This window comes from Pelophylax lessonae (genome assembly GCF_965119305.1).
Source record: "Pelophylax lessonae genome assembly, chromosome: 6".
Taxonomy (NCBI): Eukaryota; Metazoa; Chordata; class Amphibia; order Anura; family Ranidae; genus Pelophylax; species Pelophylax lessonae.
In genome coordinates, this window is record NC_138773.1 from 278,202,541 (window position 1) to 278,227,731 (window position 25,191).

Genomic DNA, 25,191 nt, shown 5'->3' on the forward strand with positions numbered 1-25,191 from the left:
AATGTAATTTGTGTAATTTTTGCATGTACATGCTATGTGTTAGAAATAGCTTATAAATTGACAACTTTGTGTAAAGGAAAATAGGTTTTCATCTTCTTTCCACATTTTCCAAAAACTTGTGGAAAAAAAATGACATGTTCAAAAGATTCATTATGTCTCGTAGAATATACACTGGGGTGTATTCTTTCCAAAATTGGGTCATTTTGTGGGTAATTCTATTGTCCTGATGCTCCAGGGCCTTCAAAAATGTAATAGGTACTCAGGAAATGAAATGTATAATTTATGCCTTCAGGAATGCCTGATGGTGTTACTTGGAGGTTGGGCCTCTGTATGTGGCCAGGCTGTGGAAAAGTCTCACACATGTAGTATTGCCATACTCAGGAGGAGTAGCAGAATATATTTTGGGGTGTAATTTCAAGTTTATCTATGCCATGTGTAAGAAATAACTTGTTAATATGACAATTTTGTGGAAAAAAAAATAAAATCTTCATTACCCAAACTATTGTGGGCAAAAAATTGCAATTTAAAAAAAACTCACTGCTCCTCTTCCTAAATACCTTGGACTGTCCACTTTACAAAAAAGGGTCATTTGGGGGGTATTTGTACTGTCCTGACATTTTAGGGTCTCAAGAAATGATAGTCAGTACATCAGGATTGATCAATTTTCAATTATTCGTAGCCTAGCTTGAATAACTTTCACACAAACCTATCATCATACACTTATCAGGATTTTCTTTACCAAAGACATGTAGCAGAATACATTCTGGCCTAAATTTATGACGGAATTAGATTTTATTGGATTTCTTTTAAAACAGAAAGTGAGAAATATTGTGGTTTTTTTTTTCAAAATGTTTGCTCTTTTTTCACTTCTATCAAAAAATATAAAAACCAGTGGTGAATAAATACCACCAAAAGAAAGCACTATTTGTGTGAATAAAATTAATAAAAATTTGGGTACAGTGTAGCATGACTGAGTAATTGTCATTCAAAGTGCGAGAGCAATGAACGCTGAAAATTGGTCTGGGAAGGAAGAGGGTGAAAGTGCCCAGTATTGAGATGGTTAAACAATCTTTTTGCCCACAAATAAAAACAGCTAGTCTAAAAACAGAATAAAAAGGACTATAAAAATTACCCTTTTAAAACATTAATGGCACAAAAAAAAAAAAAAACACCAAATTATATTATAATATATATATATATATATATAAACCAGCTAACAGGAAAAACTCCTGGTACTATATGGCAAAATGTAAAACTGTGAGCCTGTCATGTAAATTAAGTGTTAAAACCTAAATAAATATTTTTTTTTAAAGAACGAGCACCAAAAAGACCCTGCAGGTAGCTTTTAAATCCCCCAAATACTTTTTGTGCCCCTGTGGAGTCCATCTTTCTGTGAATTTTGATTCAGTGGTTAAGAGTCAAGTTCAACCCCCCAAAAGAGCTAGAATTCACTACTGCTAATTGACAATACAATGTGGGAGCAGACAACTTTGGTTCTGGCATAGACTGTTGAATAGCAAGAAGGGAGGGAGGGTTGGGGGATTTAGCACCGAATTGGAGTCAGAGCCCATATGGTCTCCCAGATTAGGGTTACTTCTTGGGTGCACCAAAACAGAGTTAGCCTAAGTTCACACTAAATGCAGTTTTGAAATTGTGCGAGTTCAGCAGAACTCGCACAATTTCAAACTGGCATTTCTGTCTGACTTCGGGGGGATATGAGAGACATCTGTGCGGGTTCATGCACAGAAGTCTATTGAAATCGCCCCCGAAGTCGCCAAAAGTAGTGTAGGAACTACTTTTAGGAATCGGTGTGGCGCCGTAGGTTTCGATGTTGCACCACTTTCGATATTGCACCAATTTGGATGGTGCCGTTGCCAGCAATAGGAGGGCTTAATGCATGTAAAAGGTATTTGTAGGTAGGGTGCCTGCTCTTTAGTATTATTTGTACGCTTAATTCATGTGACAGGTTCACTTTAGGACGACAATTATTGGTTTAAAAAAAAGGGCACATTCCTTGTAAGTAGAAAAACTGAGATCCTCGAAGAACATTCTTTACATTCAGAGTAGACACCAGAGAACAGTGAGGGCAGCTACAATGCCATTTAATATTGCCATGGTGTAACCCACGTGGAAAGAGTGGCCTGTCAATTTCCTGTAAAGAGAAGAATAAACAGAATAATTATACAGCTCTACAATTAGTATATGCAATAGCAAATTAAACATTATTCAAGAAAAACAACAACAGACACCTGGGATAGTCTAAAGCTGTGTTCCATACAACTTATAGCCAGAAGTCATTTTGTAGAGAAATGTTCCTGCATGTTTGTATGTCTATAGCAAACGCATCAAAATGTGCAATATTAAAAGAGAATACAATATTTAGTAATGATTTTATCCTAAGGTTCCCTAAGAAAACCACACCAAGAGAAATTTGGGTGGGAAAGCTAAAGCAAACCAAGCAAGAGGTAATGGTTCCCCACCCCTAACACTGCCCAAAAAACTAATCGCTTTGTTTAACCACTTGACCTCCGGACGATTTTACCCCCTCATGATCAGGTCATTTTTTTGCTATTTAGCTCTGCGTGACTTTAACTGGCAATTGCAATGCTGTAGACAAACAAAATGTATATAATTTTTTTCCCACACAAATTAGCTTTCTTTTGATGGTATTTGATCACCACTGCGTTTTCAAATTATTATTTTTATTTTGTGGTATAAAAAGGAAAAACGATTAAAAAACTTTTTTTTTTTTTTTTTTACTTTCTGCTACAAATCACAGTCAATAAAAAAAATGTAGAAAATCAAAAAACTTTGCAATACATTTTGGCCAAAATGTAGTCTGCTCAGTCCTTGATAATAAAAACAATCCCAATAAGTGTATATTGATTGGTTTGCATGACAGTTTTTTTTTTTTTTCCAAAACGTTTTATTGAATAATAAAGATACAATACAGCAAAAATGACAACCATATGCAAGTAAATATACATATACAGTATATATCAAAACAATTGAGTTCCCCACCCACATTTGCAGACATAGAAAGGCCAATAAGACCCAGGACCAACGTAAGGCGTCGCAAGCTCCAAGCTATGCGTATCGGTCCAGGAGCATCTGTCAAATCTTGCATAGAATGTGTAACCTGTATATACCAAACCCCGAGAGGGGAAGGTTCAGATCCAAAATCCCTATACCCAAAAATGTGAGGGAGTACAGAAAAACAGTAACAACCCCGTACAGCTTAGGAACACAAAAGAAAAGGAGAACCACTGTGAGGCACTCTAAGCCAAAAGGGTCATGACCTTGCACATGAACGCGCTCCGGGCCCAACCGGCCCAGGCACAGCAACGGTAGGGAGGGGGGAATCAAAAAAGGAGAAAATAAAAGAAAGAACAAAAAATGGTCGTCAGGAAGGGCTGTGGAAAGGTGCGAGCCGTGTGGAGAGCCAGACAGGTCAGAGCACCTAAATGAGGTCGGGGGCAGGGAGGGAGAAGGAGGGAGGCAGGGCAAGGAGGGGGAAGGGGAAGGCGGGGGAAGGAAGGGGGAGACAGGAGAAAGAGGAGAGAAAAAAAAAAAAAGGGGGGGAGCTAATGCCAATTCGTATGTAATGATAGCCAACAATAATAGAAACATCGGGATTGAGGGTGTCGATTCGGAAAACCAATGTACCATCTAAGTAGCCCCAAAACATGATACCAAACCAAGGTGTATCACCAAAGAGACAAACGTAGCTTAAGCGTTAAGTGTAGCAAATTCCGGTGTGGTTGTGAAGTGAGCCCAGCATGCCCATTTCTTGTGATGTTTAGTGGGGGTGTCATTGGCAACATGGATGAGCTCCTCCATTTCCGCGATAACAGCAATTCTACGCAGCCACTGTTTAATCGTAGGTGCCTGCGTTGAATTCCACAGAACAGGAACGCATTGGCGTGCCGCATTGATCATCTGGACTGTAAGCGATTTTGTGTAGGAAGCATGTGAGGAGGGGGAGTGGTGCAGTAGGAATTGAGCCGGTGAGAAGTCCAGATCATCCGTAGTCACCTGTTTGATGAGTCGGTGGACCTCCGTCCAAAAAGCTGTCAATCGAGGGCAAGACCACAGAATATGGAGGAGAGAGCCAGTGTCCGCCAGACACCTCCAGCAAGTGGAGGGTATGGAAGGTGTAATCTTGTGAAGGAGCGTCGGGGTGCGGTACCACCGAGAAACAATTTTATAACCGTTTTCTTGGGTCGTAACGTTCCGCGAACATTTGTGGTTTTTCAAGAAGATCTGCTCCCATTCGTCTTCAGAGAACGAACAGGCCAGTTCCCTCTCCCAGGCAGCACAGCGGGTACGAACAAGCTGACCCGAGTCCTCAAACAGAAGAGAGAGCGTGATGGAGCCAAGCCTACGGAGGGGGCCTTCCCGCTGACAGAGCCCATCAAACGTGGTCGGGGAGTCCCGACAGGGGAACTTTCTAATGAATGTTCGCACATAGTGGGCCAGCAAAAGCTAGGACCAAGGTGGGACAAGGGGTTTCTTTGCATTCTGAGCAATAGAAGAGGCCGAAAAGACCTCCTCTCCGTCGCTGACATGGTGAATGCGCAGTTGTGCCTGCGGCCAGTGGTCAAGTAAGTAATGATGGTGCATGCCGGGGGGAAAGTCAGGATTGAGTTTGAGCGGGGTCATCGGACCCTGGGCCCTCGAGACACCATGCATTTTGCACGTTGTGCGGAAAGATAGGAGAGTAGGGCCGATCAAAGGGTGAAGCCGAAGAGAGGGCGGCAAATGAGTGGGACTCAACCACGGGGACGTAGCCAAATCAAGTGTAGTGAAGCCACCTTCCAGGGACACCCAGTCCTTATACGGCTCATGAACGTTCCAATCAATGATTCTAGGACAGTTCTAGTTCCTACAAACTCTGGTACATATACAGGATTTTTTTTTCTTTTTTTTAAATACTACTAACAGCAGTGTTCAGAGACTTGTAACAGGTCACTAACTGACACTGGGGTAAACTGACTGGCTGTGAAGGGGTTAACATCTAGGGCAATCGGAGTTAAATGTGTACCTAACTATGTAAATTATGTGTAAAGTGGCTGTTTTAAAGATCTCCAAGTTTCTCATCCCTGCTTTGCAGAGATGAGAAACTGAGATTGTTCTCTCTGTAAATAGCTCAGTGTGGATTGTCAGCACAGAGCTCTGGGCAGAGATTGTACACAGCCGATCAGCAGGTTCCAGCCATGAATCATTGGCCGGTACTTGCTGACAGGCTCTTGCCGTGTAAAATCCCAGTGGGCGCTGGGCGGGTACGTCGCTTTGCATACACCGTCCGCAGTACAGTGTGGACGGGTGGGAAGTGGATAAAGCAGAATCAATGTTGGAAACCTTAGATCTGGATCCCTGCTGCGTAGCTATAGGCCCCTTTCACACAGGGGAGTCCGTCGGCGGACTCCCTTTTTCTCAGCGGGGGATCAATCCGCCGATCCCCCTGCTGAGCAGGCGGATGGCTGCTCTGTCTCCACGCTGTGTGCGGAGACACAGCTTTCAGGTCCCCGCTGTCCTCTATGGGGGAATCAGACCCTCTGTCCCTTCTCATCCGATCTGATCCGCTGGACGGATGGAAAATAGGGTTTCTATCCGTCCAGATTTGACGGATCGGATGTCAGCGGACATGTCTCTGCTGACATCCGATGCCCCATAGAGATGCATTGGGCATCCGTTTAGATCCGCCTGAAAAACAGACAGGCGGATCTGAACGGTCCGCTTGTGTGAAAGGGGCCATAAACTCTGTTTCACACGGAAAATACAGGCAGGGCTGTAGGGATGAAAAAGCCCATTGTTCGTGCCCCCCTTTCCCTTCGTCCATTCACAGATGTAGTATCTGTTGACAGAGTACAAAGCATTCTGTGAATGAACATGGGAAAATTCATCTTCCCTTCCAATCTTTTTGTCCATACACAAAACACCTTGAATTATTTAAAAAGAATACAAAAACTTTTCTTTTTTTGGTAAAAAAGAGCCACAGCTCTATATTCTCATAGTGCTGGAAGTATAGAGCCGCCTGTATTATCCGGCATCAGTGAAACTATGGGGTTGATGTACTAAAGCTGGGGAATGCAAAATCTGGTGCAGCTGTGCATGGTAGCCAATCAGCTTCTAACTTCAGCTTGTTCAATTAAGCTTTGTCAAAAAAAAAAAAAAAAAAAAACCTGGAGGCCGATTGGTTTCTATGCAGAGCTGCAGTTTTAGTAAATCAACCCCTATGAGTCACCAGCACTAAAGTAGCTTTTGTTTTCAGGAAGCTGGTTTTGTATAGGCAGTTGCAAGGGCCCCTGGGACATGCTGGCTCTGTATTTTAGAAAGCCATTGATACTAAGTGTTCTCAGCTTACGTATCCTAAAGCCCCGTACACACATACCGATTGTCGGCCAAACGATCGGCCATCTTTTGTCCAGGGCTGTCCTGTCCGCTGAAAAGTGCAAAAGACTACACACGAATTTTGTCGGCCAACAACAGCCGACTGCAGAAGTGATGTCATGTGATGGTTAACTTTCCGTGTGTTTTTTCTTTTCTGAGCATGCCAGGTCTTGCTAATCGGCTGTTTGTCGGCCGAATTCTGTACTGACTGGCGAACAATCGGCCGTTCTGGTGTTGGCCAACAAAAATTTTAATGCCTGCATGACAGATTCTGTTCGGCCGAAAAGTCGCTGTCGGTTGTCGGAAGCATCATACTAACAAGCCGACAATCGGCCGATCGTTCGGCGGCCGAATATTTACGGCCGACAATCGCTACGTGTGTACGGGGCTTTAGGCTAGTTTGTTTGCAATGACAGCTTTGCTGATAATCTAAAAGGAACTGTGGCATAGCATGCCAACCAAAACCATTTGCACTATTTTGGTGTGGAAAAGACTGCAACTTACCTTTTTTTCCCCCAATAATGGGTGTTCTCTGCTGCTTCTAATAACTAACTGTGCATGAGCCCTTTTGGTTGCAGGTATAATGTTTATTCTCTGACATTCATGAAGCCAGCTCTGGGGGCTCTGGGGAGCCAAGATGAAAAAGAAAAAAATCACAAGGTATCTTACTAGCTTCACTTTTGTATGAGAATCTTTGTTTTCAGCACTTCACTCCAGTAGCTTTGTCCTAATGCTTTTTTAATGAACACACAACTGGAGTAACTTTTTTTTATTTATATACCCACAAATATATATGCCTGGAGTAACATTTTATTCACTAAACTAATGGTGCCAAACTACTGCCCGGAGGCTGTCTCTCCTGGAGCTTTTTTAATTACTTGACAATGAATTGTAAAAACAAATTAAAATGAAAGTTCACATGGCGCACAGTATGTACCGATGCTCACCGTAATAAAATGTTGAGATAGTGCCGACAGTGCTCCATGTACTGCCCATGTTTAATCGACCTCACAGCAGTCAGCTTTTATGGCGTGTCCAGATTGCAAATCCTCCTGTCTTACTACTCGATACCAAACAACTTCATACAAAAAAATAAAAAAGTCCAAACATAGACCTTAACGTATCTAAGCAAAATACTTTTGTTATCAGAGTCTAGATGGGAAATCTTCCAATGGGGACACTAGTTCCTAATTTGCAGGGATTTCCTCTCACTTTCTTTTTGGCTATTGGACAGGAAGTAAAAGAAATCTCTGCAATGGGACACAGATGTTGAAAAAAAAAAAAAAAGATCTGACAGGGGTTATACCCTCCCTTACTCTATCAAAAATGAAAAAAATAAAGTTTTGCCTATAATTCTACTTTAAAGTGGAGTTCCACCCTAATTTTATACTTACCTCCATCTTCTCGCTCCGGGTCACCTGAAAAAGAAATGGATAATCGCATTTTTTTTTTTTTTTACTTACCTCATAGCGAAGAAAAACTGAATTTTTGTAAAATCTTACCTGTAAAATTCCTTTCTCTGAGTCCTCCGACAGTCGCCGCCTCTTCATATTCGTCACATATGGGGTATTAGACTTTGCTCCGAAGGAGTAGCTAGGCAACAGAATATGTTAACAATAAAGCTTTTAACATATCCCACCCTCAAGGGGTGGTCCCCTCAGTCAATACCCTCCTACTTCCTGCAACCATATCTCAGTTTTAGTGGAATAGCAGTAGAGTATACAACCAAACCCCAAAAGAGGGGCGGGGGCGGCGACTGTCGGAGGACTCAGAGAAAGGAATTTTACAGGTAAGATTTTACAAAAATTCCGTTTTCTCTTACGTCCTCCGACAGTCGCCGCCTCTTCATATTCGTCACATATGGGGACGTCCCAAAGCAGTGCAAACATGAGGGGTGGGAAACGCATCCGCGCCGAAAGGCAACGCAGTCTCCGCATCAAAGAAAGGAACCTTACCAAAGGAAGGAAACCAGCTGGGCAACAGCAAAAAACAAGTGCTCAACAGGAGCAACAACCCAGGAAAAGACAAAAAACCAGGGGATACAAAACTTATCCCAACAGCCAGGAGTCCCCAACAAGGGACCCTAGGGAACAGCCGCACTAAGAACCTTGCGGCCAAAGGAAGCATCCGCCGATGCCTGAACATCTACTTTGTAGAATCTTGTGAAAGTGTGTACGGTCGACCAAGTCGCCGCCTTACACACCTGGGCTACAGAAGCCCCATGACGACAGGCCCAAGACGTACTCAGAGATCTAGTAGAGTGCGCCTTCACAGGCACAGGGGGAACCTTCCCCTGCAAAGCATAGGCCTGTTCAATGGTCTGCCTGATCCATTTGGCGATGGTAGAGGCCGAAGCCGCCATGCCCTTCCGAGGACCCTCTGGAAGAACAAACAAGGAGTCCGTCTTTCGAAAAGACTCAGTCGATTTAAGGTAAACCCTTATCGCCCGAACAACATCCAGAGAATGCAATCTCACCTCCTTTGGATGTTTAGGCTTCGCGCACAACGAAGGCAAGACAATATCCTCATTAAGATGGAATTCCGAAACTCGTTTCGGAAGAAACGAAGGATTAGGTCGCAAGACCACCTTATCCAAATGAATAACCAGGTACGGAGACTTGCAGGACAAAGCCGCCAGCTCCGACACTCTGCGAGCCGAAGTGATCGCCACCAAAAAGGCGACCTTTTTGGACAACATAGACAACGAGATCTCCCTGATCTGTTCAAAAGGAGCACGTTGTAACACAGATAGAACGAGATTCAAGTCCCAAGGGGGCAGAGGATCCCGCCTAGGGGGGACCAGATGCCGCACACCCTGAACAAAGGTGCCAACCAAGGAGTTGGAAGCCACGGGACGTTGAAACAGAACGGCCAGTGCAGACACCTGACCCTTTATCGTAGCCAGCGCCAAACGCTGATCAACACCCGTTTGAAGGAAAGACAGCACACGGGAAACCGAGTACGTGCGGGGTGAAAACCCCCTGGACTCACACCAGGCAAAATAGGCCTTCCAAGTACGGTAATAAACCTTCCCTGAGGAAGACTTCCTCGCGTTGATTAAAGTATGAACGACCTCTGGAGAGAGACCCCTCTCCTTCAGGACCTCGGTCTCAACAGCCAGGCCGTCAAAGCCAGCGACTGTAAAGCAGGATGGTATATCGGTCCTTGAGACAGTAGATCGTCTCGAAGAGGCAGACGCCACGGGGCGTCGACCGCCAGATTCACGAGGTCTGCGTACCAGGACCGGCGAGGCCAGTCCGGTGCCACAAGAATCACCGTGCTGCGTTCCGAGTGTAACCTGCGAAGGAACCTGGACAGCAACTGAATCGGTGGAAACGCGTACATCAGCCTGTACTGATGCCACGGGGCCACTAACGCGTCCGACGCGTCTGCCCGAGGGTCGCGCGTCCTTGCCACGAACCTCTTCACCTTGTTGTTGAGACGAGACGCGAACAGGTCCACATCTGGAAGACCCCACTTCGCGCACAACATCTGGAAGACAGCCGGGTGGAGAGACCATTCCCCCTGATCCAGGGTCTGGCGACTCAGATAGTCCGCCTGCCAGTTCTCCACCCCCGGAATGTGAACCGCCGTTATCGCCGGGACATGAGTCTCGGCCCAAGACAGAATGTCGGCCACTTCTCGAGCCGCTCGGGCACTCCTGGTGCCCCCTTGGTGGTTGATGTAGGCCACCGCCGTGGCATTGTCCGTCTGCACCCGAACCGGGCAGCCCTGCAGCCGGTCCGTCCAGCGATGAAGACAGAGACTTATCGCACGCAATTCCAGAATGTTGATCGGAAGGGAAGACCCCCCCTCCGACCAAGTCCCCTGGGCGGACAGAACGCCCAGAACTCCACCCCAGCCCGACAGGCTGGCATCCGTGGTGATTACCGTCCACGAGATCGGACGAAACGACTTGCCCCCGGACACCAACGGGGACTGGAGCCACCACAGAAGGTTTCCTCTGGTGCGATGACTCAACGAGATTTGAAGATCCAGAGATTGAGGTCGCCCGTCCCACCTGGACAGGATCTCCGCTTGGAGACCCCGCGTGTGAAACTGGGCGAATGGAATCGCCTCGAAGGCCGAGACCATCAATCCCAGACATCTCATACACGTCCGCAGAGACGAGTGCGGAACGTCCCTGAGGGACCTGACTTCCTCCTGGAGAGTCCTGAGTTTGTCTTCCGGCAGGAAGACCTTCGCCTGCACCGAGTCCAGAATCATTCCCAGATAGGGAAGACGAACCGACGGACTCAGTGTCGACTTTGGAAAATTTATCGTCCAACCAAACTCCTGCAGAGTTTGCATCGTGACAGACAGGTCCTTCTCCAGACCCTGGCTGGTCGCAGACCGAACCAGAATGTCGTCCAGATACCCCAGGACAGAAACGCCCTGGGCCCTCAATAATGCCAGAACCGGTGCAAGCACCTTGGTAAAGACCCGCGGAGCCGAGGCGAGGCGAGACCAAAGGGCAACGCCACAAACTGGTAGTGATCCTCCGCAATGGCAAATCGAAGGTATCTCTGGTGACCCTCGAAAATGGGGATGTGAAGATACGCATCCTTCAAATCGATGGAGGCCATGAATTCCCCCGGAACCAGGGCAGCCACCACCGACCGCAGGGATTCCATGCGGAACTTGCGAACTCGCACAGAGCGGTTCAGAGCCTTCAAGTCCAGAATTGGACGAACCTTGCCCTCCTTTCTGGGCACGGTGAACAGATTGGAATAAAACCCCCGAAACCTGTCCCGATGAGGCACCGGAACCACCACTCCCTGAGCCCTCAGGTCCCGCACCGCCAGGTGCAGGTCCCGCAAGCGCTCTGGAGACAGTTGAAGATTTGAGGGAAAAAATCTGCTCTCCGGCCGAGAGAGAAACTCGATCTTGTAACCAGATCGAACGATTTCCTGAACCCATCTGTCCCTCACACGGGCCAACCAGGGCTGAAGAAAACCGAGCAAGCGTCCCCCCACCCCAAAACTGGGTGAGGGCGCCCCTTCAGGCCGAACTGTTATGGGCTGCAGATCCGGATTGGCCGGACTTCTGTTTACCAGACCAGGGCTTCTTCTGAGAGCCTTTACCTTTGAACGGTTTGCCCTTGTAGTGCGGCCGAAAGGCACGAAAGGACCCCTGAGGGGGCCGAAAATTAGCATGCTTCTTCCCAGAAGCCCCCTTAGCCTTGGGGAAATGGGGCAAGAGAGTGCTCTTACCCCCGGTGATCCCCTTAATCAACACATCCAGGGACTCCCCAAAAAGGCGAGACCCATCATAAGGTAGATTGGCTAAGGTCTTACGTGAAGATTGGTCCACCGACCAACATTTTAACCAAACCAGGCGGCGAGACAACACCGCCACGCTGTGCACACGTGCAGCCAACGGAACCAGGTCCAGGTCCGCATCACACAGATACATGACACCCTGGTGGATTTGATCCACCATATCCAGGGTCGCCGGCGAGGCCGAGTCGGCCACTAGGACACGCCTAAGCATCTGCGTCCAACTTGCGATCGCCTGGGCCGCCATGAGAGAAGCAAACAGAGCCTTAAGCATAGAACCCGTAACAGAATAAGTATGACGGGCAAGAGACTCCAGTCTCCTATCCGTGGCATCACGGAACACAGGGGAATCCTCTGCAGGAATCGCAGTGGCTTTGTTCAAAACCGCAATTGCGTGATCCACTGGGGGAGGCACACACACCACCTTTCATCAGTGGAAGGCGAAAAAGGATAACGCAGCTTGAATCTACTTGGTACCGCAAAAGGTTTGCGCAGATTGCGCCATTGATCCTTAACAGCGCGCTGAAAATCATCATTGCAGGGAAAAACCTGCGGCGTCCTGCGTTTTCTCTGCGTCCCATAAGCCGCCAAGGCAGCGGGGGGACACACTTCGTCCTGCAAACGCAGCGTTTGCTTTATGGAAGCAATCAACTCATCCATGATTGCAAGCTCTTCAGGCGAGCCAGGGGGAGAATTATCAACCCCCTCAACTTCAGCCTCCACCTCAGACCCCACTAGATCAAGAGAGGAGCGGGACCCCGATAAGGAGGCCCCCGCCATAACAGCCCCATCACCTTCACCCTCAGAATCAGAGGAAAGAGCAACTCTGGGCCTTTTAGTAGATTGAGCAGCCACCAGCATCTGCACCTGAGCAGCAAGGCCAGCCACAATAGTGGCTAAATCCCCCCCTGGGGGCGAAACAGCGGTCCCCTGGCTTTCCACCAATGCTGTAGGAAATTTGCCCTCCTGAGAATCCATTGCCCCTGTAATGCCAGACAACAAAGGGTTAACTGCCCCTTTTAAGCAAGCGCGGCAAGCGCAGCCCACCGCACCACACTCAAGCACAATAAGACCCCCACAGGGAATATGCAAACTGAACACAGGCAATGGATAGCAAGAACAGAAGGATAAAACCTGAGGAGACCCTCGCCGCTGCTGCTGCCTCGATCGGTGTTCCTGGAAAGAGGAAGTGATGCTGCCAGGGCGCTCTATGAAAGCCTATGGGAGGCTACAAGAAAATGGCCGCCATGCATGTAAAACATGCGGCCGGAGCGAGTGTAGGCAAAATGGCGTCGTTTGGCGCCGAAAACGCCGCTCCACAGTGCATTAAAACACACATTACATTCCAAATCAGAATACATGTCAGATCGCCGCAGCGATCGCTGTATATGCCCAAACATGCCAAAAAAACATGCCCCACAGCACACAGCTTCTCACACTGACCAGTCTGACACACACAGTGTCATACAGCTCCCCCCCCCCCCTTGCAGCCCACAGCATGCAGCCGAGAGATAGGGAGACAAGCAGTGTGATTAGAGGCAGGTTACACAGTCCCAGACTGACACCCCCCCAGACAGACAGGTCCCCACATAAATACACTTACCTCACATGGCGTGGGGGACCCGCACAGGCGAACAAGCCGCTGCACATGAGGCAGGGAGAGTCGCATTCAAGACGCACACAATGGGGGTTAAGAAACCGCACAGCGTCCAGTGAGGTAGCCACCTCACCAATCATCCCTGCACCGAACAGGGATGGGTCGTTCACTGTGCCAGGAGCGTTACCTGGCTGAACGCTCGATGGCAGACTGGGAAGCCACTGACCCACGACCCGCGACCAGGGGGATCAGCCCGAGACCCAGTCCGCATGATCCTCTTCATCAGAAGAACTAACTAACGCTGACAAAATAACAGCTAAGTAAAGGTAGAGAGAAAACTCAAACAAAATTTTAAAAAGAAGAAAGAGTCTGGGACAGAAAGTCCCAGCACAGAGAGAGCCAGCCACTCCTGACAAGCTAGACATTAAAACTGAGATATGGTTGCAGGAAGTAGGAGGGTATTGACTGAGGGGACCACCCCTTGAGGGTGGGATATGTTAAAAGCTTTATTGTTAACATATTCTGTTGCCTAGCTACTCCTTCGGAGCAAAGTCTAATACCCCATATGTGACGAATATGAAGAGGCGGCGACTGTCGGAGGACGTAAGAGAAATATACTTACCTTACTTCCTTCTTCCTCGGCCGCGGCCCGTCGTCACTTCCTGGCTCTGCAATGATTCCTGGGAGCTGAACGTCATCGCTCCCAGGAATCAATGCGCCTGCACCGGCCCCGGCGTCAGTTCCGGGGCGCGCGCGTCATCCCCTTCTAAACAGCTTCTGGGCATGCCCAGAAGCTGTGGAGGGATGACGCGCGCGCACTGGAAGTGACGGCGGGCCGGCGCAGGGCATCGAGGGACAGAAGAAGGCGGAAGAGGATGCTGAAGAGGATCTCGTTGGCTTCAAGCTGCCCACATCTGAGATGACAGCGCTGGACAAGACGATTTCAAGGTAAGTATTTGTCCTAACAGGTAAGTGCAACCCGGGACAGATCAGAGGCTAGCCATTGTGGCATGCACTAGCCCTGACTGTCCCGGGGGTATTTAAAAAAAAAAAAAAAAAAATCCAGGGTGGAACTCCGCTTTAAGTTCATTTTCATGGCAAAGAGGAACTTTGCAATGAATTGCAATTCATCTGATCACTCTTCATAACATTCTGGAGTACTGTATATGCAAATTGCCATCATAAACACAGAAGCAGCAGATTTTGTTGATTGGCTGTGTGTATGTGTAATTATTATATGCAGCACCCTCCTAGATAGGTGCTAGGAAGGAGGATAGTTTGCTCTGCCTGCTTAACGGGGAGCAGCAGGCAAATCATAGTCTGCTCCATCTGCTTATCAGGGGAGCCTGATCGGTAGTTATGCTGGTTGCATGTGTCCATGTGTGATTCATCTGGGCTGAGGGAGTGTCCCCACTGTATCCAATAGAGGAGCCTGTTGGACAGTGGAGGAAACCCAGCCAGTGACACACAGGCTTTGTAACTATCCCAGTGGGTTAGAGATGGTAATATACTGCGCCAAGCTCAATGTAAACTCATATACCTAAAGCAGCTAACACAAAATCCTGAATAACAGATCCATAGAATATTAAAAAGTAGGTGTAGCGCTAAGCAGGTGACATATATAGTCCACAGAGAAAAGTGAGTGCAGAGACCAGTGATCAACAAATCCTGATGGTAGTGCTTACTTCAGGGACCATCACCAGCAACAGCACCCAAGTGTCAGAGCCTCATTACAAAGGCCAATCAAATGCAGGAACATATGACGCCAGGAGAGCTCCCAAACAGTCTCCCTCGCAGTCCTCGATCGATAGCCAGATAAAATCAATACCAGGCCTGGTCTGACGGAGTCCCAGGACAGGGTGCATGGAGCACACCCGGCTAGAAGCAGCAGGCAGAGCGCTTCCCACACACCGGCCGGTGCTCCATGCGCCCGGGCCCGGGACTTCATCAGACCAGGCCTGGTATTTATTTTATCTGGCTATCGATCGAGGACTGCGAGGGAGACTGTTTAAGGAGCTCTCCTGGCATCATACCTTTCTGCATTTGATTGGCCTTTATCTGAGCTCACTCCTGTGATGGGGATGGAATGTGAGCCGTAACAGCCAAACATGTCTTGGCAATGTCCTAGCAAGAATGATGTGATCTCTGGGAGTTATTCAGTCAAGCTTCGTGAAGTACATAAATGGCCTACACCTATAGTAGGGTCATTATTCAACTTTGGTCAAAGTGGCACAGTTTGTTTTATCTACAGGAGCCCTTACCTGCATAGGCAGCTTTTCAATAAAGGTGAACTATGCCCTTAAGTTTGCTTTCTTTTAAATAACCTCTCTTCCGAAGACCTACATTTTTACAGACAGTGAATAGTATTTAAATTCTTTGATTACCTAAACCACATTGTAATTTATGTTTAGTGTTCCTTCAATAAAACATTTTAAATAGTCAGAAGCCAATAAACAGCCTAAAGGTTTGTGGTGCAACTGTTCCCTCTCAACGATTCTCTTAAACCATCCAGTTGGCTCAGTAATTACTCAGCTATTGGAAATCGGTACAGAGGAACCAATAAAGCATTTTCGGTTTCTCTTATTCTGCCCGTTCCCTGGGCAAATAACAAAAAAATATAGAGTGGAATAGTTACAATTAGCTATGTCCCCATGCAGTGTTCATAAAAGGGAGCTATGGATGGTGCTTGAAGGATGCCTTGCATGAATACAGGCAATTCATCCTTTCCCAAAATTAAAAAACACTCAATGACTCAGCCACTTTAAGATGTTGAAAAAAAAAATATTTAGGTCTAGCAGTTTAAAATTTATATAGCATTGCTAATTTAAAGTGACACTGTCTGGGTGTGTCAGATGCCTGCGCCTTCCCCCTGCATTCTGTGGTTCCAGCTGGCAACTACTACATTAGTGTGTCCCTAAAGAGCTGAAGGGACGGACTAGCAGCATAGTGCCTGAGGATTTAATGACAGCGTACAGCAGTAAGACACAGATTCTAGCAGCAGGGGCACCTTTGTAAGTGAGCAAAGCCATCCCAATCTCACAGCTATGAAATGCAAGGCTGGTGTGGTTCTGCGTGAAGAATTCTGATGTTAGAATTCCACAATGCATTCCTCTTGGCAGAAGTAGTACATCATGTAGTAGAGGACAGACTATTTTAAAGCTGAATTCTAGGAATTCCGCCAATTTGTGAAAAAAGTACAGGCACAGAATAAGTTAGGTCAATGAGGTGCATGACATCTACTGAACTTATCTCTATTATTTACATCTGACAGGTTTAGGACTGTGAGAGGAGAGAAAGCCACTTACAGCAGCTATGCCCGCCCCTCTGCTGCCCATTCAGAGAAGCCTTTGTATTTTGTGTATTAGTTCACATAATACAAAGGCTTCTGTGATTGGGCAGGAGTAGAGGAGGGGCAGACATATCAGCTGCACTGACACCAATGTTGAAGATGCTTCGACCGAAGGATCAGTGTCAGGCTCTTGGAAATACAGCAACAGCCATCTTCCAGGAGTGCAATAAAACTTCTGAACTTATCCCTATTATTTACACCTGACAATTTTATTGCACTCCTGGAAGATGACTGTTGCTGTAATGCCAAGAGCCTGACGCGGATTGAGAAAGTGGAGTAGAGGAATATGAAGGGAGAGAAGGCTTGCAGAACATTTAACAGAGTCCATATGGACAAAAAAAAAAAAAAAAGAGTCAATACTGGATTGAAACTTTTATAGAGAGAAATGGTCTAACTCTGGGTCAACTGGCACCATCCCCTTGGATAAATTGTAAATAAATTGTATAACCAGGTGAAATCTGGATATGGGGACTTTGAGTGTGCCTATATATCAACAATGGAGACAACAAATAAATAAAAGGGTATAGTAGGTTTATTAAAAATTACAAACAATATGACACAATACATCTATATATATGCAAATCCTCCGATCATATAAATCTCATAATGTATGTCTATAATGCATCACATATTCTGCTTGTGGATCTACGCGTTTCGCTGAAACAGCTTCCTCAGGATCCAATTAATGTATACATCTCAGACAGATATGTAAGGTGTCATACACTCCATCAATAAAGATCAGATGATATACTGCAAAATATGACAGCAGGCGACATTGCCTAAAGATCACAGCTGGGAGTATAATGGTGTCTATTTTACACTTAGGCGCAAACCATCTGGGAATTAAATAGGGAGTCAATACTGGGTTGAAGGGTCTAGGTAATACAGGAGGGGGAGGAAACAAATATTCAAACAGGGGGGCAGGATGAACATTCCGCACATCTAGCAAGGTCTGCAAAAGCTGCACCCTGTCCAGAATGTAGTTTCATTATCTGGGTAATTTGGACTCCTTTGTAGTAGTAAGAAATGTTAGGTATGCCCCCAACCCCCATATCATTTTGTCTTTAAAATGTGAGGAGGATTCCAGACCCAGCAGGGTGACCCACGTCTACAATGGCCGAATCAGATTCAGGATCTGATGAGACAGATGCGGCAGGGGAAGGCGTGGGGCACTTTTGCTAGCCAGTCGCCGGCAAGTCACCTCCACCCAGGATACAAGGGACTCCAGGACCGCTGTCAGTGCATGGATGGATGGATGGTTGGGACCTGGAGGGCCCGAAGCCTCAAAGAGGGGATCAGGTTGGGAAATGTGCTCCAAATAATCACTAAGGGACCCCACAAAATGTGTAAAACACTGCTAAGGGACAACCCCCACCGCGCAGGCAGCCCTCAGCAGAGAGGGAGAGGACCCTACCAGACTCGCCACCCACAGAAACCGGCACCTGCAGCCACCAGGAGAATCTGCACTACACGTACGGTGATCAGGAAGTAAAATGATCCAGGAGTCAGCACCAGGGGATAAGGAGGGGCTTATCCCACCCACAGGGCTCCACTGTAATGGCCGCCACCATTTCCAATGACAAACCACAAGAAAATGGCCACCGGACTACACAAACATGGCGGCCGTATAGAAAAAAACACAGGCTACAACAAAAAGGTGGCCCCACTGGGCACCACAAGGTTTACATGGACCCAGGAGGGGAACCAGGCCTCAAGGACAGATCCAGGCAGGACGATGATTTTTCATATATATTGTACATTCACATCAGTCCCTGCCCTCAAGGAGCTTATATGGTTCTTTTTTTAAACCCATTAAGTTACCTAACTATACGACCAATCAGAAATCCGCTTTCTGTGATCTGTCCTCAGGAAACCAAAAACTGATTGGTTGCTGCTAGGGATGATCAAACTTTTCAAAAGTTCGGTTTGGCCAGAACATCCGAACTTCCCGAAAGTGTGTCCGTGAATGAACGAAAGAGAACTGTTATTTTTAACATTTTTTATTGGATAGGTTTTATAACAGAAACTAAAAAATATTGTTTCTCTTACGTCCTCCGACAGTCGCCGCCCACTTCATATTCATCACCAATGGGGTTATGTCCTCTATTCCGTAGGAGTAGCTAGGCAATAGAATATGGTTAGTACAAAGACTTTTAACATATCCCACCCCCAGGGGGTGGTCCCCTCAGTACATAACCCTCCACTTCCTGTATCCAACTCAGTTTCATTTGTCTAGCTGTCAGGAGTAGCTGGAAGTTTCTGTGCTGGGGCACCTTGTCTCAGCTCTCTTTCCTTTCTTTGGATTTTATTTGAGTTTTTTCTCTCTTTCTTGTTAGCTGTTATTTTACCAGCGTTAGTTAGTTCTTCGGAAGAAGAGGATCATGCGGGCTGCGTCTCGGGCTGACCCCCCTGGTCTCAGGTTGTGGGTCAGTGGTTTCTCAGCCCGCCATCGAGCGTTCAGTCAGGTATCGCTCCTGAGTTATCTGAACGACCCATCCCTGTTCCGTGCAGGGATGCTAGGTGAGGTGGCTACCTCACCGGACGCTGTGCGGTTTCTCAACCCACCTTCTGATGCGTCCTGGATGCGACTCTCCCTGCCTCATGTACAGCGGTTTGTTCGCCTGTGCGGGTCCCCCACGCCATGTAAGAGGTAAGTGCATTTATGTGGGGACCTGTCTGTCTGGGGGGTGTCAGTCTGGGACTGTGTACCTTGCCCTGTGTTCACACTATTACGTTTTCCCTATCTCTCACATTGCATGCTGTGGGCTGCAGGAGGGGGGGCTGGCTGCACTCTGTGTCAGTTTTCTGTCTGTGTGAACAGCTGTGTGCTGTGGGGCTTGAGTTTCTCATGCTTGGGGCACATTACAGCGCCGCTGCGGCGGTTTACCATGTTCCTTTTTTGGGCAGATGGTGTGTTTTACTTCACCCTCATGGGGTGTGGTAGCGGCGGTTTCGGCGCCAAAACGGCGCCATTTTGGCTGCGATCGCTCCGGCCGCATGTTTTACATGCATGGCGGCCATTTTCTTGTAGCCTCCATAGGCTTTAATAGAGCGCCCTGTATGCCAGCACTTCCTTTCCTTCAGGAGCACCGCAGGCAGCAGCAGCAGCACCGATCTCTCCAGGTTCATTTCTCTCTATTCCCTGTATCCTGCCTTGGTATACTTGTCCCTGTAGGGGTCCCTTGTGTGGGGTGCTTAGTGCGAGTGGGCTGCGATCGCAGCGCTCTCTTAAAGGGGCGGTCACCCATTTATTTTTGCTACTACAGGGGCATGGATTCTCAGGAATGCTAGTTTCCTGCCAATTTAGTGGGAAGCCAGGGGACTGCGGTTTCCCCCCCCCCGGGGGGGATTTGGCTGCGATTGTGGCTAGCCTTGCGACTCAGGTGCAAATGCTGGTGGCTGCTCAATCCTCTAAAAGGCCCAGAGTTTCAATTTCCTCTGATTCAGAGGGTTATGGTACTGGGGCTGCTGTGGCAGAGATCTCCTTATCGGGGTCTCGTTCCTCCCTGGACCTTATAGGGTCAGAAATGGAGGCTGAGGTAGAGGGGGTTGATAATTCTCCCCCTGGCTCGTCTGAAGAGCTTGCACTCATGGATGAATTGGTTGCTTCTATCAAGCAAACTCTGCGTTTGGAGGAGGAAACGTGTCCTCCAGCTGCCTTGGCGGCTTATGGGACGCAGAAAAGGCGCAAATCATCGCAGATGTTTCCATGCACTGATGATTTTCAGCGCGCTGTGAAAGAACGATGGCGTAATATACGCAAACCTTTTGCTGTACCAAGTAGGTTTAAGCTGCGCTATCCTTTTACGCCCGCTACTGATGGGCGTTGGTGTGTCCCACCTCCGGTGGACCATGCGTTAGCAGTTTTGAACAAGTCCACTGCGATTCCTGCTGAAGACACCCCGGTGTTCCGGGATGCCACGGACAAGAGGATGGAGTCCCTTGCCCGTCGTACCTATTCTATTATGGGTTCTATGTTGAAAGCTTTATTTGCTTCACTTATGGCGGCCCAGGCGGTCGCGAGCTGGACGCAGGTGCTTAGGCGTGTCCTGGTGGCTGATGAAGGATGCGTATCTTCACATCCCGATTTTCGAGGGTCACCAGAGGTACCTTCGATTCGCCATAGCGGAAGATCATTACCAATTTGTGGCGTTGCCTTTTGGTCTCGCCTCGGCTCCAAGGGTGTTCACCAAAGTGCTGGCAACGGTTCTGGCTTTGTTGAGGGCCCAGGGCATTTCGGTTCTGGGGTATCTGGACGATATTCTGGTTCGGTCTGCGACCAGCCAGAGTCTGGAGAAGGATCTGTCCGTCACGTTGCAGACTCTGCAGGAGTTTGGTTGGACGATCACTTTTCCAAAGTCGACATTGTGCCCATCGGTTCGGATTTCTTACCTGGGTATGATTCTGGACTCTGTCCAGGCGAAGGTCTTCCTGCCGGAAGAAAAACTCGCAGCTCTTCAGGAGGCAGTCAGGTCCCTCAGGGACGTTCCATCTTCGTCCATTCGGACGTGCATGCGGTGTCTGGGATTGCTGGTCTCGGCTTTCGAGGCGATTCCCTTCGCCCAGTTTCACACACGGGATCTCCAAGCGGAGATATTGTCCAAGTGGGACGGGCGTCCGCAGTCTCTGGATCTCCAGATGTCATTGAGTTCTCAGACCAGAAGGGATCTTCTGTGGTGGCTTCAATCCCCCTCAGTATCGGGGGGCAAGTCTTTTCGTCCCCTTTCGTGGACGGTGATCACCACGGACGCCAGCCTGTCGGGCTGGGGTGGTGTTCTGGGCGTTCTGTCCGCCCAAGGTGTTTGGTCGACGGAGGAATCCTCCCTTCCGATCAACGTTCTGGAACTGCGAGCGATACTCCTCTGTCTTCGTCGTTGGACGGACAATCTTCACGGCTACCCGGTTCGGGTGCAGACGGACAATGCCACGGCGGTGGCTTACATCAATCACCAAGGGGGCACCAGGAGTGCCCGGGCGGCTCGAGAAGTGGCCGCGATTCTGTCTTGGGCCGAGACGCATGTCCCGGCAATATCGGCAGTTCACATTCCGGGGGTGGAAATTTGGCAGGCGGATTATCTGAGCCGCCAGACCCTGGACCAGGGGGAATGGTCCCTTCACCCGGCTGTCTTCCAGATGTTGTGCGCGAGGTGGGGTCTTCCGGAGGTAGACCTGTTCGCGTCTCGTCTGAACAACAAAGTACCACGGTTCGTGGCAAGGACGCGCGATCCTCGGGCAGACGCGTCGGACGCGTTGGTTGCCCCGTGGCATCAGTACCAACTGATGTATGCGTTCCCACCGATTCAATTGCTGTCCAGGTTCCTTCGCGGAACCGACCACGGTGATTCTTGTGGCACCGGACTGGCCTCGCCGGTCCTGGTACGCAGACCTCGTGAATCTGGCAATCGACGCCCCGTGGCGTCTGCCTCTTCGAGAAGATCTTCTGTCACAAGGACCGATCTTCCATCCTGCTTTACAGTCGCTGGCTTTGACGGCCTGGCTGTTGAAACCGAGGTCCTGAAGAACAGGGGTCTTTCCCCTGAGGTCATTCACACCTTAATAAATGCGAGGAAGTCTTCCTCGGGGAAGGTTTATTACCGTACTTGGAAGGCGTATTTTGCCTGGTGCGAATCCAGGGGTTTCTCTCCTGACACTTATTCGGTGTCTAGGGTGTTGCCCTTCCTTCAGACGGGTGTTGACCAGCGTCTGGCGCTGGCCACGATCAAGGGTCAGGTGTCTGCTTTGGCCGTTCTTTTTCAACGGCCTGTGGCATCTGATTCTTTGGTTAGCACTTTTGTGCAGGGGGTACGTCATCTGATCCCTCCTAGGAGGGACCCTCTTCCCCCTTGGGACTTGAATCTAGTTCTATCAGTATTGCAGCGTGCTCCTTTTGAAAGGATCAGGGAGATCTCGCTGTCTTTGTTATCCAAGAAGGTCGCCTTTTTGGTGGCTATCACCTCGGCTCGTCGAGTGTCGGGGCTGGCAGCCTTGTCCTGCAAGTCTCCGTATCTGGTTGTGCATTTGGACGGGGTGGTCTTGCGACCTAGCCCTTCTTTTCTTCCAAAAAGGGTTTCGGACTTTCATCTCAATGAGGACATTGTCCTGCCTTCGCTTTGCGCGAAGCCGAAGCATCCGACGGAGGTGTTGCTTCACTCCTTGGATGTTGTCCGGGCGATTAGAGTCTATCTCAAATCGACTGAGTCTTTTCGCAAGTCGGATGCCTTGTTTGTCCTTCCGGAAGGTCCTCGGAAGGGCATGGCGGCGTCGGCTTCTACAATCGCCAAATGGATCAGACAGACCATTGATCAGGCCTATGCTTTGAAGGGGAAAGTTCCCCCTGTACCTGTGAAGGCGCACTCTACCAGATCTCTGAGTACGTCTTGGGCCTGTCGTCATGGGGCCTCTGTGGCCCAGGTGTGTAAGGCGGCGACTTGGTCGACCGTACACACTTTCACGATATTCTACAGAGTAGATGTTCAGGCATCGGCTGATGCTTCCTTTGGCCGCAAGGTTCTTAGTGCGGCAGTTCCCTAGAGCCCTTGTTACGGGTTCTTTGGCTTTTTGGGATATTTGTTTTTTCCCTGGGTTTTCTTGCTCCTGTTGAGCGAGTGTTTTGTTCTTATGCCCAACTGGTTTCCTTCCTTTGGTAAGGTTCCTTTCTCTGATGGGGAGACGGCGTTGCCTTGGGCGCGGCTGCGTTCTTCCCACCCCTCATGTTTACACTGCTTTGGGACATCCCCATTGGTGATGAATATGAAGTGGGCGGCGACTGTCGGAGGACGTAAGAGAAAACGGAATTTTTGTAAAATCTTACCTGTAAAATTCCTTTCTCTGAGTCCTCCGACAGTCGCCGCCCCCGCCCCTCTTTTGGGGTTTTGATGTACTCTCTACTGCTATTCCACTGAAACTGAGTTGGATACAGGAAGTGGAGGGTTATGTACTGAGGGGACCACCCCCTGGGGGTGGGATATGTTAAAAGTCTTTGTACTAACATATTCTATTGCCTAGCTACTCCTACGGAATAGAGGACATAACCCCATTGGTGATGAATATGAAGTGGGCGGCGACTGTCGGAGGACTCAGAGAAAGGAATTTTACAGGTAAGATTTTACAAAAATTCCGTTTTTTTTTCTTTCAAAATTGTCGGTCTTTTTTTTGTCAGTTAGAAAAAAACACTGTGCCGTATCCTGAAAAATGGCCTGGTCAGGAAGGGGGGTAAATCTTCCAGAGCTGAAATGATTAAGAGCACTAAGTGTTATTTCTGTCTGCTGCTTGGTTTCTCTGCCATCAGCATGAATCACTTCTGACAAGTTTTCCTGACACCAAGATAAAAAAGGTGTCAGGGAAGGGAGCTCTAGCAGAGTGACAACTTTAGCTCTGTTCCTGTGTGCCTTGTGAAGAGGGGTGTGTCCCTTCGCTCCAATCAGCTTTCAGAGCTCTGTTTACGGGATTTAACTTCAGCTCTCGGCACCCTTTTTTTCTGAACTCTCAGACAAGCTTTCTAAATCCTGGATTTTGAACAGATGTAGAGATGAGAAGACTGTAGATAGACAGACAACTTACAGTGGGTACGGAAAGTATTCAGACCCCCTTAAATTTTTCACTCTTTGTTATATTGCAGCCATTTGCTAAAATCATTTTAGTTCATTCTTCTTCCTCATGAATGTACACATAGCACCCCATACTGACAGAAAAACACAGAATTGTTGACATTGTTGCAGATTTATTAAAAAAGAAAAACTGAAATATCACATGGTCCTAAGTATTCAGACCCTTTGCTCAGTATTTAGTAGAAGCCCCCTTTTGATCTAATACAGCCAGGAGTCTTTTTGGGAAAGATGCAACAAGTCTTTCACACCTGGATTTGGGGATCCTCTGCCATTCCTCCTTGCAGATCCTCTCCAGTTCTGTCAGGTTGGATGGTAAACGTTGGTGGACAGCCATTTTTAGGTCTCTCCAGAGATGCTCAATTGGGTTTAAGTACCCACTGTATGTAGGATTGGTCTCATCTCTGTATCAACTAAGGCCAGTCACATCACTCGGTATATGTGAGGGTTTACAACCACTTTGAACCTTAAAACATAAGGCAGTAGCGCTTCACATGACACATCCTTTAGGACAGTGGTTCTCAACTCCAATCCTCAGGACCCACTAACAGGCCAGATTTTAAGTATTACCACATGGCAGGCCCTCCAGAGTAAACTTGCTTTAGGACAGTCTCTTTCCACATGGGAGACTCTCCAGGGCAGTTTCTCCCCACATGGCATGACACTTTTCGTTGAATCAGTCTCATTCCACATGCCAGGCTCTCTGAGGTATTCTCTCTTTAAAGCAAGTCAATGGACAGGCTTTGCAGGGCAGTCTGTCCCCATGTGGCAGGCTGTCCAACAGGACAGTACAACTATGGCATAGGAGTACAGTGCCCACAGCGTGTAATGTCAGGTTTTCTTTATAAATAATTGTGAATTTTTTAGGTGTTAAAAAAATGGGTTTTATTTCCCGAGATGCACAGCAGGTAGAGTGCCGACAGACCTATTTCTGATGTGGTATAAAAACCATGAAGATGATCTATTATC

At 48.0% G+C, this 25,191-nt stretch overlaps 1 protein-coding gene across 1 annotated transcript in view; it reads right to left on the reverse strand.

The window, feature by feature from the left end:
• Positions 1–1,909: 1,909 nt before the first annotated feature.
• Positions 1,910–25,191, reverse strand: part of ARL6IP6 (ARF like GTPase 6 interacting protein 6) — a 34,191-nt gene continuing 10,909 nt past the window's right edge. Inside the window, exon 4 of the mRNA XM_082262435.1 lies at positions 1,910–2,152. Coding sequence (XP_082118561.1) covers positions 2,059–2,152 — 94 coding nt within the window. The 3' untranslated portion in view covers positions 1,910–2,058. The remainder of the gene's footprint in view (positions 2,153–25,191) is intronic.